The sequence below is a fragment of the Nothobranchius furzeri genome, chromosome 4 (assembly GCF_043380555.1).
Source record: "Nothobranchius furzeri strain GRZ-AD chromosome 4, NfurGRZ-RIMD1, whole genome shotgun sequence".
Taxonomy (NCBI): Eukaryota; Metazoa; Chordata; class Actinopteri; order Cyprinodontiformes; family Nothobranchiidae; genus Nothobranchius; species Nothobranchius furzeri.
This window is the reverse complement of record NC_091744.1, coordinates 77,995,221-78,009,522: the sequence shown is the minus strand read 5'-3', so window position 1 is coordinate 78,009,522 and position 14,302 is coordinate 77,995,221. Positions and strand designations below refer to the sequence as shown.

The 14,302-nt window shown below is 44.0% G+C and overlaps 1 protein-coding gene across 1 annotated transcript; it reads left to right on the top strand.

The window, feature by feature from the left end:
• The first annotated feature begins 1,797 nt into the window (after positions 1–1,797).
• Positions 1,798–12,189, top strand: si:ch73-62b13.1 (Carbohydrate sulfotransferase 1-like). The gene is made up of 3 exons (XM_015964929.3): positions 1,798–1,930; positions 4,605–4,776; positions 5,474–12,189. The coding sequence occupies exons 1-3, from the start codon at positions 1,928–1,930 to the stop codon at positions 6,595–6,597; spliced, it is 1,299 nt and encodes a 432-aa protein (XP_015820415.1). The 5' UTR covers positions 1,798–1,927; the 3' UTR covers positions 6,598–12,189.
• Positions 12,190–14,302: the final 2,113 nt, after the last annotated feature.

Below are 14,302 nucleotides of genomic sequence, written 5' to 3'. Positions count from 1 at the left end.
TTTAAGTGTAGTTTTGTCCCTAAAGAGGTTCTAAGATGTGTAGAATCAGTGATTAAAGAAAAACTGTTTGTTTTATACCTCTCTGCATTCTTTCTGTTGCAGGACTGGAAAGAAACAAATAAACCTGCTGATCCACCTTCAGTGGGTTTGCCGAACTTAATTTAGCTCTGCCAACCTCCACCCAGGCGGGTGAAATGGGTTTTCTTTCACCTGCTTATTGCACAAACATCAGATTGTCGTTTTAGAACGCTGAAATGAGATGAACCGTACAGAATCAGTGGCTTTCTTCTTCTTGCAAACTTAGTAAGACCTAGATTCCCTTGTGGCAAACTAGCTAACAAGATTGCATCTTTTAGCGGGAGCGCAGGGTACCAAAAGTGGAGCAGCAGTTCCGTAGTCTGCACAATGAGACACTGCTGCCATGTTAAAATTAGATGTAGAGGTGAATCACAGAAATGTGGAGAAGACAGAAAATAGATCGATGAAGCTTTGTTAGGGAAAATGAAAGACGCTCTCACTCTCAAATGCAGACGTAACTGAGTTTGTGCTCTTCACATCTGCAAGTTAGGAGCGAGTGTGGGCATAGCTAAATGGGGAGAGGCCCACAGAGGATTGCGCTCGGATAAAATTCAACTTTTTCTTCAAATCTAACCAAGATGCTGTGGGGGCGTTTGGCTGCTCAGAATCAGGGAGTTGATGCTGTAGGCAGGCGGAGGGAGGGATGAGTGCAAACAGGAGGAAAGGACGCTCCGCTTTGTATCACGCACTGGGTGTTCTTGGCAGCTTGTTGTCCTTTGTGACTGGTAATGTGCCTCAACCCCGGAGCACCAGAAAAAGCTTGCTCTTTACCTGCGTGGGTAGATTTCCATCTCCTCCTCTTGACATTTCTGAGTTAATTTTTGCCTTCTGTTGATTTTGTGTTTCTGCATGGGAAGGAGAAGAGAACATCAGATGTGTTAGGTGTTTGTTTTGTTGGAAGGTTACTTTACAGCTGAGATGATGAGAAACAGAAAAGATGCTGCATCGGCTTTGTCGTTCCACCAGTCTCTCCGTGAGACGCGGTAAAGACACCGTTTTGTCAGCGGGCCTCAGCGGGAGATAAATCTGAAAGACCCAAGCAGAATACACCCACATTTTCAGGAGTAATGGAGCTGTCACTGGCCACATCTGACCCCACGGTAACCCCCCGGGGGCAATGATACAGAGCCCATCTCTCTGCAGGAGGGGGGTCATCAGGGGAGACGGGGAGGGGAGGGGGCATCTGATGATAACGGTCATCTTCAGTGGAATGAGGAAAAATAGAGGTCATTGTGTCACTGTAACCCCGTGTGTGTGTGTGTGTGTGTGTGTGTGTGTGTGTGTGTGTGTGTGTGTGTGTGTGTGTGTGTGTGTGTGTGTGTGTGTGTGTGTGTGTGTGTGTGTGTGTGTGTGTGTGTGTGTGTGTGTGGAACCCCTGCAGAGAGAGGATGCTGCAGGGATGCTGGAATGATTGTTGCTGCTTGGCTGGAGGTTGATGGAGCCTGCCTCCGAGCGATGGGAGGAATATTGCGTCTCAGATTCCAGCAAACCAGTTCAATTCTGACATAAAAATAAAAAAAAAGCGCTCCCATATCGCAGTAAAAGTTTGAGTTACTTCATTTGCTCGGATGAAACGTACCTGAACCATCAAAGCGCATCTTGCATCCAATCTCCCGTCTCCCGTTTTGGGGGGAGTGGAGGAGGAGGAGGGGGCGAAACGCTTCCTCACCCATCCTTTCCTCTCCATCCGTGTCGCGTCTCCAGCTCCGAGTCCACTTTGGCTCGGGCACCGGCAGCAGCGCTTCTATCTTCCGCCTGACGTGCGCGCGCGCACACACACACACACTTTTGCGAACGCTACGAGCAGGACTAGACGGAGGGATGTTTTTGCCTCTGACGGAAAACGCTGATGGTAAGGAAGCGTTTCTTCCTCTTTTCTCACTTTCTCGGCTGTTGCGCCGCGGAGGCACAGCGTCGGAACGCAGACTCCCAGATGAAAGACGGAATTCTGAGGAAAATATTTCTTAACTAGAAAATATTTAGTTTTCACAACAGCAATTTAAATGTCACAATATTCCTAAAAATACTTTTTTTTGTACAAGACAAGTTTTTATGCGCTTTAAAATGCTTTTTAAGTCCCAAATGTGCTTCAGTTGTGCAAACAGAATTACTAAAACTATAAATGTGCACTTTTTCTGTTTGATTAAATGCAACAGTGAGAAACAGCTAGCAGCAGCCCCATAAGAGCATCTCCTACAAGACAGGATGAGCATTGAGCTTTTTCTTCATTTCTTCCTCGTGCTTGTGGAGTCAGGTGTTCATCTAGTCTCGGGAGCTCCTCTGCCAGGGATCACATGCAGGTTTGCTCCAGTGCTCTGTGGTGGTTATAGTGTATAAAAAAGAGAGAAAGTGAATTTATAAATGGAGAGTGGAATTAGAAGGACCAACTGTTGGCTTGCAGCCCCTCCCAGTGTTTCTACTGTTGCTCGCTCCTCTGTGTTTTCCAGGATTGATCACCAGCCTTTGCCAATAAACAGCCTCACTCTGAAGACGTGTGAACTCTCTGAGGCGCCTTAATAGAAAAATCATTGGTGCTGTCCCATCCCTCAATAGCTTGCATCCCAAATCCCTCAGTCCCACCCTCATCACTAACTCCTAACCTCATTTGTTGCTTTTATTTTCCACAGAGGCAATTACCTTCCTCGCTTCAACACTCCTGCTGCCGGCTGTGTTATCTCAGCAGCACCGGTGAACGTGCCCACTGAATTTACAACTCAGACCTGCTGGTGGAGCAGACTCCACACAGTGTAATCTTGACTTCATCCTGTCTCCGAGGCTCTCATCCCTTGTAAGAATGGCTGTTTTATGAGGGACACACACAAAAAAGCAGCACCATTTGACGCCTGCAGTCCCTGTCCAGCTGCTGACACAGAGTCTATTATTTCTGATGCAAGTCTTGACGCTGGAAGAGTTTTAAGACAGGGAGGTGGGAGGACTTGCAAATCAAATTGTTCAAATCTATTGAATGCATCCGTCTTGATTCTCCAGAGGGTGGTGGGGTGAGGAGCAGGGAGGCTCTGAGCCCTGATCCTGATGGGAGAGGAAAACAAGTCCTGTCACGGAGGAATTATGATGCTGTTGGTCAGCCAGCTGTGAGGTACAAGCAGCGTAACAGAACTAGTACACCGAGAGTCAGAACTGGTGGGAAGCTCGGTCAAAGCTTCTTTTTACATTCAAGCTTTAACTCACCTTAGACCAAACAGAGAAACTCAGAGAAACTTTTTTCTCTCTGAGGAGATTTATTCATTTTTTTTTTGCTGTATTCAAACAGAATGGCTCATGATGTCAGCTTGATTTCCTCCCCTCCCCTTCACCCATGGAGTAAATGTCTTTCGTTTGGCGCTGTTTGTGATTAATGGAACATCAAAAGCTCAGTGTGATACATTCCCGAGGATACGAGTCTGCCAGGGACACATAAACATCATTAATGAAGAAGAGGCAGATTGGCGACAGACAGAAAGACGATGAAGGAGCAAACAGGAAGGCAGCAGCAGTATGATCCATGCTCGCCAATGGTGTGGGTGATGGTGGGCTCAGCAACGCCACATCGAGAGCATAAAGGGGCGGTTTGCACCCAGGGGTCTCCACTGTCAGAATAAATGGCAGCACTTTATTTCCCCAACTCTATCTGGAAAATTCACATCTCCCTTTGCTCTTCCAAGCCCAGTGGCGGCAAACTCGGAAGCATACAAAAGAAACTTCTCCGCTCGTGAAGACAGCTATATTTATCTGAGTGCGTAGCTCTCTGCTGGGCTTAGAGGCTTAATTACCCAGAAGAGGGGGAAGCGAAGATGAAATGCAATTATGCAACAGTGTTCAGAGTATCCTGACCAGTTGTAGATAAGACCATTACTCATTTCAAAAAGAAAGTTCTGACCTTAGCTTCTTTTCTTGTTTTGATTATTTTTGCAGGAATTATAAAAATATGAGCTTTTCAGGAACCAATCCTCAATGTTTAAGCTGCTTGCGTCAAAAATACTAAGTCTCTTTGATTTTTTTTCCTCTCCTTGCAGATAAAATATTTCTTGGGATGTCTTTTTCTTTGCCTTTGAGAGAAAGTTTGATTTGATGGGTTCTCCTTAAACTTTAATTACCACTCAGCATAGCATTAGGCCTGGGAGTTTCAAGTATGTTTGTCAGTATTTCAACAGCCAGATGCTAAAAGACTGCTTCATATTTAATGCACCAACATGAGAGACGAGGCCAATTTTCCCAAATCTAACTCATTAAAAAACACATTTTTTACAGGAGGAGCCTGCTGCTGTTGAGGTGTACATTCTGCACCTGCCAGAATAATCTGCAAAGGAAATGTTAAACATGCACGTACTGCTGAAGTCCCCTTGAGCAATGTTTCTAACTGCTCCAATAAGAGCTGCTCAGTCGACAAGGCCTTTAAACCCCGCAGGCCTTAATGTGCAGAAGCAGCACATGCATGAACCTTTGGCGAAGGGGGTGGGGGGGGGGGGGGTGCTATCATAATGAAATCTCATTTAGTGTGTCTCTCCGTGTCTTCCTGGTGGCTCCAGCGTGAAGGATGTAGAGCCAGAGGTGGAGGCAGGATGGAGTGCTCCTGGAAGACGGTTCTGCTGCTGGTGTGTGCGTCTCTAGGGGTCCAGTACACAGCCATCCGAACCCTGAGGGACTCACTGTCTGGACCCTGTCGGGGAGCCTACCGCTGCCGCAGCAGACACCATGGAGGTAGGAAGCTAAGACTGTCCCAGATGCTGTTATAACTCCTACAGTCTGCCTGCATCGTTGGAGAAAGGTGTCTAAAGCAAAGCATTGTCATTTTTTTTAACTAGCAGTTTTGTTTAGATTTTCAAAAAGGGCATTCAGGAGAAACATCAGGATATTTCACTGCTCAAGCATGCAGAAGTAGGAAGGAAGGAAGCTGGTTGTTAAATAAGGGAAATCCCTGTAAGTGGATCAAATAGAAAAGTGAAATATGTTTGATTCGTTGGCCAATTTTACCCTCTTGTAGCACAGCTGTAACTTGCCAGTGTCGGGCTCCTGTGTACCCCCCCCCCCCCAAAAAAAAAAACTTCCTCTTTGCAATCAACTGTTCATCAGCACTAATTACACATCAGCTATTTGCTCTATATTTAGAGATCCGCCGCCTCATAAGTCTCCTCGGAAACCATCGGCAGACGAGCAGCCTACTCATGCATATTTACCCTCTAAATTATTTAAACTTTATTGGCTCAACTTTCTAGGATCATAAAAGGCTCCAGTTTGCATTTATGAGCTGAAGTTTTTCTTCTGAAATGAGCTAAATTAATTATATTTTGTCATAGATTTAAATGATATAAACCATCTATTCTGGGGTGTTTTATTTGGCTGTCACTTTTGTGAGAAAGTGATATTAATGACACACTATGCTGGGTTTTTCTCAAAGACTCCAGATGGGCGGCGTTGTGCGATGACAGCTGGATGCCCTTTGAGTTCCCTCAAAAGCACATTCTCCTGTTTGCCACCACGCGCAGCGGCTCCTCCTTCACCGGGCAGCTCCTCAACCATCATCCTGGGGTCTTCTACGTGTTTGAGCCTCTCTACCACGTCCAGCAAGCTTTCACCAACTCCAGCAGCTGGCTGCGCCGCTTAGACCGCCGGACCTTGCTAGGGGCTCACAGGGACCTTCTCCTGAACCTGTACACATGTGACCTCCACTTCATGGAGAACTACATCCGCCCTGAGACCCAGGACCACATCACGAGCTCCCTCTTCCGACGGAGCTCCAGCCACGCGCTGTGTTCACCTCCCGTGTGTTTGGAAGGAGCAGACACGGCAGCCTTCGAGCCGCCCGATGAAACCTGGTGTCCTAAAAAATGCGGGCCTCTGAACCTCACTCTTGCCTCTATGTCGTGTCTGTCACGAGGACACGTTGCCATAAAAACCGTGAGGATTCCTGAGGTGGGGGATCTGAGGATGCTGACAGAAGATCCACGTCTGGATCTGAAAATCATTCACTTGGTGAGGGATCCAAGAGCCATCCTCACGTCACGAATAATGGCGTTTTCGGACCAGTTTCGTGCTTGGAAAATATGGAACGCAACCGGGCGGCAGCCTCGGTATGTGGACTTGTCGCAGATCACGAGCACCTGTAATGACATGGCGGCATCAGTAGAAACAAGCCTGCAGAGGCCAGCGTGGCTGCAGGGACGCTACCTTCTGGTGCGATACGAGGACCTGGCTCATAACCCAGAGGCCAAGGCCACTGAGATCTACAGGTTTGTCGGGCTGGAGATGGAAGACAGAGTCAGGATGTGGATAGTGAAGAACACAAACAGCAACGTGTCGACTTCGTCTGAGTGGAATTACAAATTCTCCACCACCAGAGACTCCAAAGTCACAGCAGAGAGCTGGAGGCTTCGTCTCAGTTTTGACATCGTGAGAACGGTTCAGAGTCTTTGTAACGACACTCTGGCCCTGCTGGGATACCGACAGGTTCACTCTGCTGCCGAACTCAGAAACTTGTCACATAGTTTGGTGGAGCACAGAATATTTCAACCTGTCACGTGATTCTGGGGTTTAAAATGGTGGTTTTTATTTACTCAAGTGTTCAAGCTGAGTCTGCCAAGATGCTGATGAAATGAATGTAACTCAATTAATTTTGACTAAATGATTAATCAGCATCTGAGGGTTTTCTTAAGGTGTTTAAAGTGTCAAGTGTGTGTGTGTGTGTGTGCGTGTGTGTGCATGTGTGTGTGCGTGTGTGTGTGTGTGTGTGTGTGTGTGTGTGTGTGTGTGTGTGTGTGGTGCTGAGAACAAAGGAGTTGGTTCTGACACTCAAGGATGTGTGTAGAATCTGGTTTTAAAATATTTGAAAATGCCAAATATTTAATTATTTTGTTGCAAAGATTTTGCAAAAAAAATTGAAACATACGTTGTTTTTATTCTTTCAATTATTCCTTTGTCTTAATGATGCTTCTTAGTAATAAGCATTATAACACTGGAATGCATTAAGCAAATGAACATCCCAGCTCGGATGAGATGCTTCCCACAAAAAAGAGCCAAATCCCCTGAAATATTCTTCTGTCAGCATTCACTCTTGTCCTGAGTTGCATGGCTAATTTTTTTAACCCACAAAAACCCAGAAAAACAACACGTTGTCCATTTTTACATTTCTGCATCCTACAATAGTAGGAAGTAAAAGATCCATACGCAGCCACAGCAGCTTGGCTCCTCCTCTTAATTCTGGTCACATGTTCCTGTGGACTGAGATCCTCAACCAGAAGTAACCGGTGGTCTACTAGAATGATGGTGTTGGTTAGCCTAGTGAACTAGACCAAATTCTTGCTTTGCAAAGTTTGGTCTAGGCATGCTCCATTGGAACCTCAGCTTAGTCAGCAGCTCCTACCAGGACTCTGGCTAGCCAATCACAGCTCTCTAGAGGGGTTTCAAACACATAAAGAGCTGTGATTGGTCCATAATGGTGGGCCAATCATAGTGCTCTATCTGCTTAGTGAACAAATCACAGAGCTTTATCCGCTTTGTGGGCCAATCAAGGCACTCTATGCCTGGTGGGTGGGATGATGCAACAGAGTGAAACAAGAGTATGTCACATTCATTGTCCAGTGGAATGCAGAGATCATTTGAAAGACAACGGTAGAACCCGCCCCACAACTGAGAGCCGTCAGTGGAGCGTGGCCAGACTAAATAATACATTTATTTAGTCTGGCTTGCCAGGCTAGGTGTTGGTCGCTTCTGCACATATAGCATGCCCAGGCTACCTAAATCTAGTACTGGTTCCTGAATTAATGAATGAATGTGTTTTATTGAAGTCAAACTGCTGTGACTGAACCACAGCTGGTGGCCCTAGAGGCTTAAAACATAAGTAAATAAGTAAACATTGTTGAGCATTTTGGCACGTTGTGGGTGGTGTAGACCATATGTTTAGATGTGCAGCTCATTCCATGGATGCACAGTCTTCGCAAGCACCTTGTAGAATTTGTGAACAATCAGGGTTTTTTACCATTAAAGACCAAGTTCACTCATTTTTTTCAACCAATTTGCAGTGGTCTCTATACAAGAAAGCCTTGTGAGTCGATCACTGAGAGTAAAAACCTCTGGCCCTCCTGTTTCAGGAACTAGAAGTGAGCCAGAGAAGAAGTGAGCAGAAGACAACATGATTTGGAGTCATACTTCCTGATATTTGAAAATCTCGCCTCTGATTGGTTAACAGCAACGCGACTCAACCACTGACTTTGTTTGCTAACGGTTAGCTTCTACTAGCCGAGAGGTGTTCTGCTCCCTCCTGGATGCTGAATCAACAATGGCTTTTCTCATCGCGAGCCAAGATGGTTGAGTTCATCTTTGCTAATTATCAGTGTGACGTAGATCTGACTGGCTTTTCTAATTTGATCATTTCCCTGTCTATTTTCTAGAGGTGGCTAATGCTAGCCTGGCCTGCCAGACTCGTCCTCTGTTTAATTCTGCACAGAGAGAGTCTGGTAACTCACAGGCAGAGAGGCACATGAGGGGCGGGACTAGGCAGCTCAAAAGTAACCAATCAGAAAAAAGAAAAAAATCCAGACTGTACCGCACGACGCTGTCGTTTTCTAGTTGTAGTAAAAACAATGGCGTCTGGTTATGGCGCAAACTTTTTTTTTTCAGAAGAAATACTTTTAGCGCTTCTATTTGTGGTTTTAAAGACATTTGAGTCATTTAGAACAGAGGATAGAGCCGCAGCGAACTCCGCTTCAGTCGCCATGTTCGACAAAAAACTCAGCATTATGGTGTGTGACGTACGTTACTCAGCACTGATTGGCTCGGTTAGAATTCTCACGGGGTGGGGTTATTTGAATAGGAGAGTTCCCAGACCCTTTCTCTGTGCAGAATTAAACAGAGGAATCTGGCAGGCCAGGCTAGGCTAATGCAGGAAATAGGGGTAGGAGAATACTTCACATTCAACCTGCATCGCTGCCAGCCGTTTCCTGATCGGTAAAGCCCTTCGCTGCCAGCATTTCTCACCGTTTTTACTGTTTTTTTAAGAGTCACAGAGCGTTGCGTGCTAGGATAATGGAAACGCCAAAACAACCGACTCACCTCTTACATCAGGAAGAATCCGTGTGTTTTGAGCGTCATCCGTTCTTTCATAATCCGTTGAATTGTGATCAGCAGAAGCTTTTCCGGTTCACGCCTCACTTTTTTTTAATAGCAAAACGGCCCAAAACGATCTCCTAACACGTGGATTTTCTGCTTCCTGACCATGTGACCTGTGACGTATGCGGCTGGAGATCGGCTTTAGAGCTGAGATGTTTGTTCTCACGGTGCGGGGGCTCGTTCCGATGCCCACACAGAAAAAGAATGCAAATGACGACTTTAGTGGTCATTGGCAGTGAACGAGTTAAACTCAGGGTGACCGATCATGTTTAAAAAATTGTTTCTCTGTCAGCTTGTTCTTTCAGGTTGTTACGATAAAGAAATAATCAACCAAACAAATGCTCTTATTTTTGTGCTAAACTGCCATAGAAATCATAGGGAAAATGAAACTGATCAAAAATTCTTACCTAATAAACCCCTTTCACAGAGGAGGATCACATTGGAAGGGCTTTCTATATTTACATCATCATTACTGTAGCTAAAATATCTTCTCATTTGCTTTTAGGTTATAAAAGTTTAAACCTGCTAAAAGAAAGTTGCTTACATCTTCTTGTGGCATTGTTTGTGTTTCATGATAGTCGTACCTCAAAAAAAGTAAAAACGAGCACAGAAATAAACAACTAACCAGCCTGCCCTAATGATAGAATCAGTAGATTAGTACTCAGTGATCTCCCTTTAATCAGTCACAGTTTATTTAGGGTGATACCTATATTTCTATGTCGATGGGTGATACAGGTGAAACGGAAAAATTCCATTTATGTCAGTGATTCATCTTGGACTGAGAGACCATCTAAAGGCTTAGGAACCCTTCGCAAGCGTTTTGGATTAATAAACTGATTAGAGTGTGACATTTTGAATTTGGAATATTGAACCTTTTCACAATATCCTAATTGTCTGACATTTTGAGTTTGGGGTTTTGATAAGCTGTGAGCCACAATCATCACAATTATAGTTTCACTTTTACATTTAAAACCAGAAATTGTTGTTATTGATGATATGAAGCCTAAAACGACCTGCAGCCTTTGGACTTTTTGTCACGTTTCCCACCTGACCTCCATCTGGAAAATCAGCAGGTGAGCAAAAGTGCAAATGCAGCAGCAAATCCTTCCAGATTTTGCAGGTGTGCTTCTGCTTCTTACTGCCTGGAGGACTGGCTGCCTTTGTTATGTAACTGATTCTTCTGACATTTTCAGGTACCAGGATCACATCAGCCTTACATGCTATCATAATGCCTTAAAACACACACACATTTATCTCTCACCTCTTTTTGCATCACGTCCCACATTCTGTTCACGACGAAGAAAAAAGAAATCCACCGTTGTACGTCATCCATCACATTTACAGCTGTAAGAGAAAATCTTCTGCTGAAAGTATTTCTGCAAACAACAGCCTTCTAGACTGAATCCTTCACACATCTTCCTGTGCTCCAGTGTTTGTGTGTAAAGACTAAGATGAAAAACGAAAGCATGGTCAGATCCATGATTTAAAACTAAAAGACAAACGTTGCCAGGTGTAAGGCTTTTCCTGAATGTGTGCTGCCTTTAAAAACACGCACATGACATTTTTATTTAAAATCCGGTTTGTTTTTTAAAAAACATTTTAAAATGATTTCAGATCTGCTCATGCATTTACATATTGTGGTTTAGATGCTGCCTTTCACATATACCCCAACGCAGGTTTGGGTTGATTCAGTTTGCAGATCATACAAGATGTGCTGATTTCTCTCAGTCATACCGAGTACTTGATATCCTCTTTTATTTTATGCTTTATTCACTGTTTAAACATTTAAGTTATCTTTAGAAGAATAATCTTATATTATTGAACAGGAAATTTCTATGAAATGGACCTGAAACAAGTTAGATTTCCTATAAAATGTAATGTGTGAAAACATGGAAAAAAACATTTTTAATGATTATTTCTGATTATAATTTGTCACTCTGAGTTTTTCATGTAGGCTGAACATATTAATAGTCTCCTACACCTATCTCCTGCATTATTTTGTGATAGAAAACTGATGATGAAACTCCAAGATTTGTAAAGCCTGACAGATCTACTTCACACTGCCACTTAACGAGTGACTTTGCAGTTTTGGCTTGCTTTTAGCACCCCCTAGTGTCCATTAGTAAAACCAAAAGTAAAACTTATCTCCTCGCAGTGTGTTTGTCATTTTAATCCAACAGCTGAAGTGTTTCCTGGGCCTTCATAAGTTTCCACAGGAATGGTTCATCACGAAATCAAACAAATCAGCTGTGATCATGATCTAAAACATGCACAAGTTGCAAGTGGGATATTCTGGCCACAGAGGGCAGTCGGGGTCTGAGTGGCATTTCATTGCCCTGTAAAGGGTCATTTTAGTGCATACTGGCTCAAGAAAGTGATTTAAAAATATGAAAAGTTGCATAGTATGCCTTTAACATTCATGGACTCCCCCTTTTCAACTCACAACGGGGAAGGTTGATGTTTTTTCTAGCGTCCAGGAAACAGCAGAGAACAGCTTGGTTAGCAGGAGCTAACTATTATCACCACACAGCAGTACTTCTCCAGGCTTGTGTTATTTATGTTGACAAAACATTCACGTTGCAAGTGAGTGGCTGAGTAAAGATGCTGTTATCTAATCTGAGGCATGATGCCCAACTATCAGGAAGTAAGTGTCTAAAACCTGCCGTCTGAAGATCAGCTGTGATGTAGCTCTCTTCTAGTTCCTGTTTTTTGCCCCCTGAGTTCGACTTACAAGGCATTCATTCCCACCAGATCACCACTGCAAATGTATCTATTAAATAAGGATCCCACACCTTTAATGTTGATGCATTTCCAAATAAATTGTGGAAAATAAGCCACTACGGTCGCAAACACTGATGTGTGTCTACTAAAACTCTTGGTGGGTGGTTGCAACATAAGTAGGTGTGGAAAAAGTCTCATGATTGAATGTGCTATACACTTTTTGTCAACATAACAACTCTGTTCATACTTTTTTTACTTTTAAAAAAATAAATGACCAAAGTGCAGAAATTATTTGTGTGATTTTTATAAATTTAGTCCCGTGAAGAAATTATCTAGCTATTGAAGCTGAAATGCAGAATAATGCATGCTGGAGCCTCTTTTTATCCCACTGACGTGTCTCCTGCAACTCCTGTTATTGAGTCAAGGAAACACTGAGTGCTTAATTTGTCTTTGAACCTCACAGGAGTAATATCAGTATCAGTCAAGCCTGCGTCTGCTGTGCAGTGAAGTCCCAGATTAGACGGCTATGCGTTGTTTGTACTGATCTTTGTGTCTAAACAGAGAAAGGGTGTGCCGTCTCCAGGAACCGGTCTATTTTTTAAGTGTGCAGATAAACACAGTTGGTAGATCCTGAGGAAACTCATTGCACGGGCCATAGACGAGCCACTGACTGGCTGTGATGTTCCTGCTTTATGAATGTGAACATTGCATTTAAAAGGCGATTCTCACATTCCCATGGAGGCAGCAATTCTCGCCCGCTGCTCGTCGAGCTTTCTTGCTTATGATGCTGATGAAAGCCACAACAGAATGATGGAAAATGTGCATATTTCACCAGAAGAGTCACGCTGCTTTATAAGTACTGTTAAATCAGGTGAAATTGTCCCTTTAATAATGTATTTTTAGACCAGCAGTCCCTCTCATCTTTCCTGTGGCTTCCCCTTTAGATGCTGACACCAGGGATATCTCAGCACGAAGAATTGATCTACAGATTCAGCTGAGGAGAAACAGGATTTAAGATGCATTGAGAAAAGACCAGCCGCCTTTTTCTTTGAACTTAATCTGCAAGGCTACACAAACTGGCCATAAAGCAAAGCTTTATGACACCCGAGAAGATGTGCTTCATCGGTTTTTCCATCCCCACCCTGACACACAAAGCTGCGAGCAGCCTGAGTCAGCTGTCAGCTAATTACCCATCTCTTCCGCACCCAATGCAGACAGTGCCTTTCTTTCTCGTTAAGTGCACTGATAAAGCCAGGTCTTATCAATGCTGGAAACAAATATGAGGTAGATGCTGGGAATGAGAAATGCAAAAAAGCACCCCATTCATCAGTGATGCCTGCCCTCGCAGACGCGTCGGGCAGGAAAACAAGGTCGTTTCGTGTTTCAGAAACCCCAGATTTAAATGGTGTTCCTCTGACTTAGATACATCATCTTCATGTTTGTCAAACAAAAATGAATCTGAAAGTCATCATTTTCTAAATAGAACTAAGATGATTTAAATTCTAACTCTGAGGTAAACAATTAATGGGAACGACTGAATCAAGATGAGAGCGGTTGAAGGTAAAAAGGAAGAACTGAAAATGTGCACAAGGATGGAAAACGTTTCAGGAAAAAAACACAGATGTTTGTGGCTTTTGCTGAGAGTTCTTGATGTGATTTTCTACCCATCTCCCCCTGCAGACCTTCTTTCTGAAAGATTGCCAAGTGAGATAATGTGTGAAAGTAGCAGATAATCGTCCAAACATTTACAGCAAAGGGAGAGGTGAAGAGCTGTAGCTAAACGCTTGTCTGCTGACTTGCATGATGCGTTCTGCTTGTTTTGTTGTAAATGCATTGAGTAGATAACAATATCAGAGCAGATACAGTTTTCTAAGTGGCGTATTCTCTGGTTTCAACATGATGCAAACTGCCTTTTCCATCATGCATCACATTGTTGCATCATAGCAAGTGTTTTGGTTGTAAGGATGCAGATCAGACATCTTGAAATCTTTTGATTGAACCATTTTAACTATTGCAGCTTTATGACTGAGCTGTCTTTCATAATCGACTGCTCTTCCTACACGTGGAGTTCCTCAGGGATCTATTCTTAGTCCAATGCATTTTTTCCCCCATTTACAGTAAATGTAGAAATGTTCACGCACTGAGAGGTGCGTGCGGTGGTTGGTTAGAAAGCTGTCTCAACGCCACCCTGGTAAAGTTTTCCAGGCACGTCCAACTGGGAGGAGACCCAAAGGAAGACCCGCTGGAGGGACGATGTTTGTCGGCTGGCATTTTAGGATTGCCCCGGAGGAGTTAGCCCAAGTGGCTGGGGAGAGGGAAGTCTGGGCCTCTCTGCTTAGGCTGCTGCCCCCACGACCCAACTTGGGATAAGCAGATGATAATGGATGCATGGATTGAAAGA

Excerpts from the sequence above, each read along its gene's own strand:
- si:ch73-62b13.1 (XM_015964929.3), top strand. Across the intron at positions 4,777-5,473 it reads CCGCAGCAGACACCATGGAG|ACTCCAGATGGGCGGCGTTG; the intron begins GTAGGAAGCTAA and ends TTTTTCTCAAAG.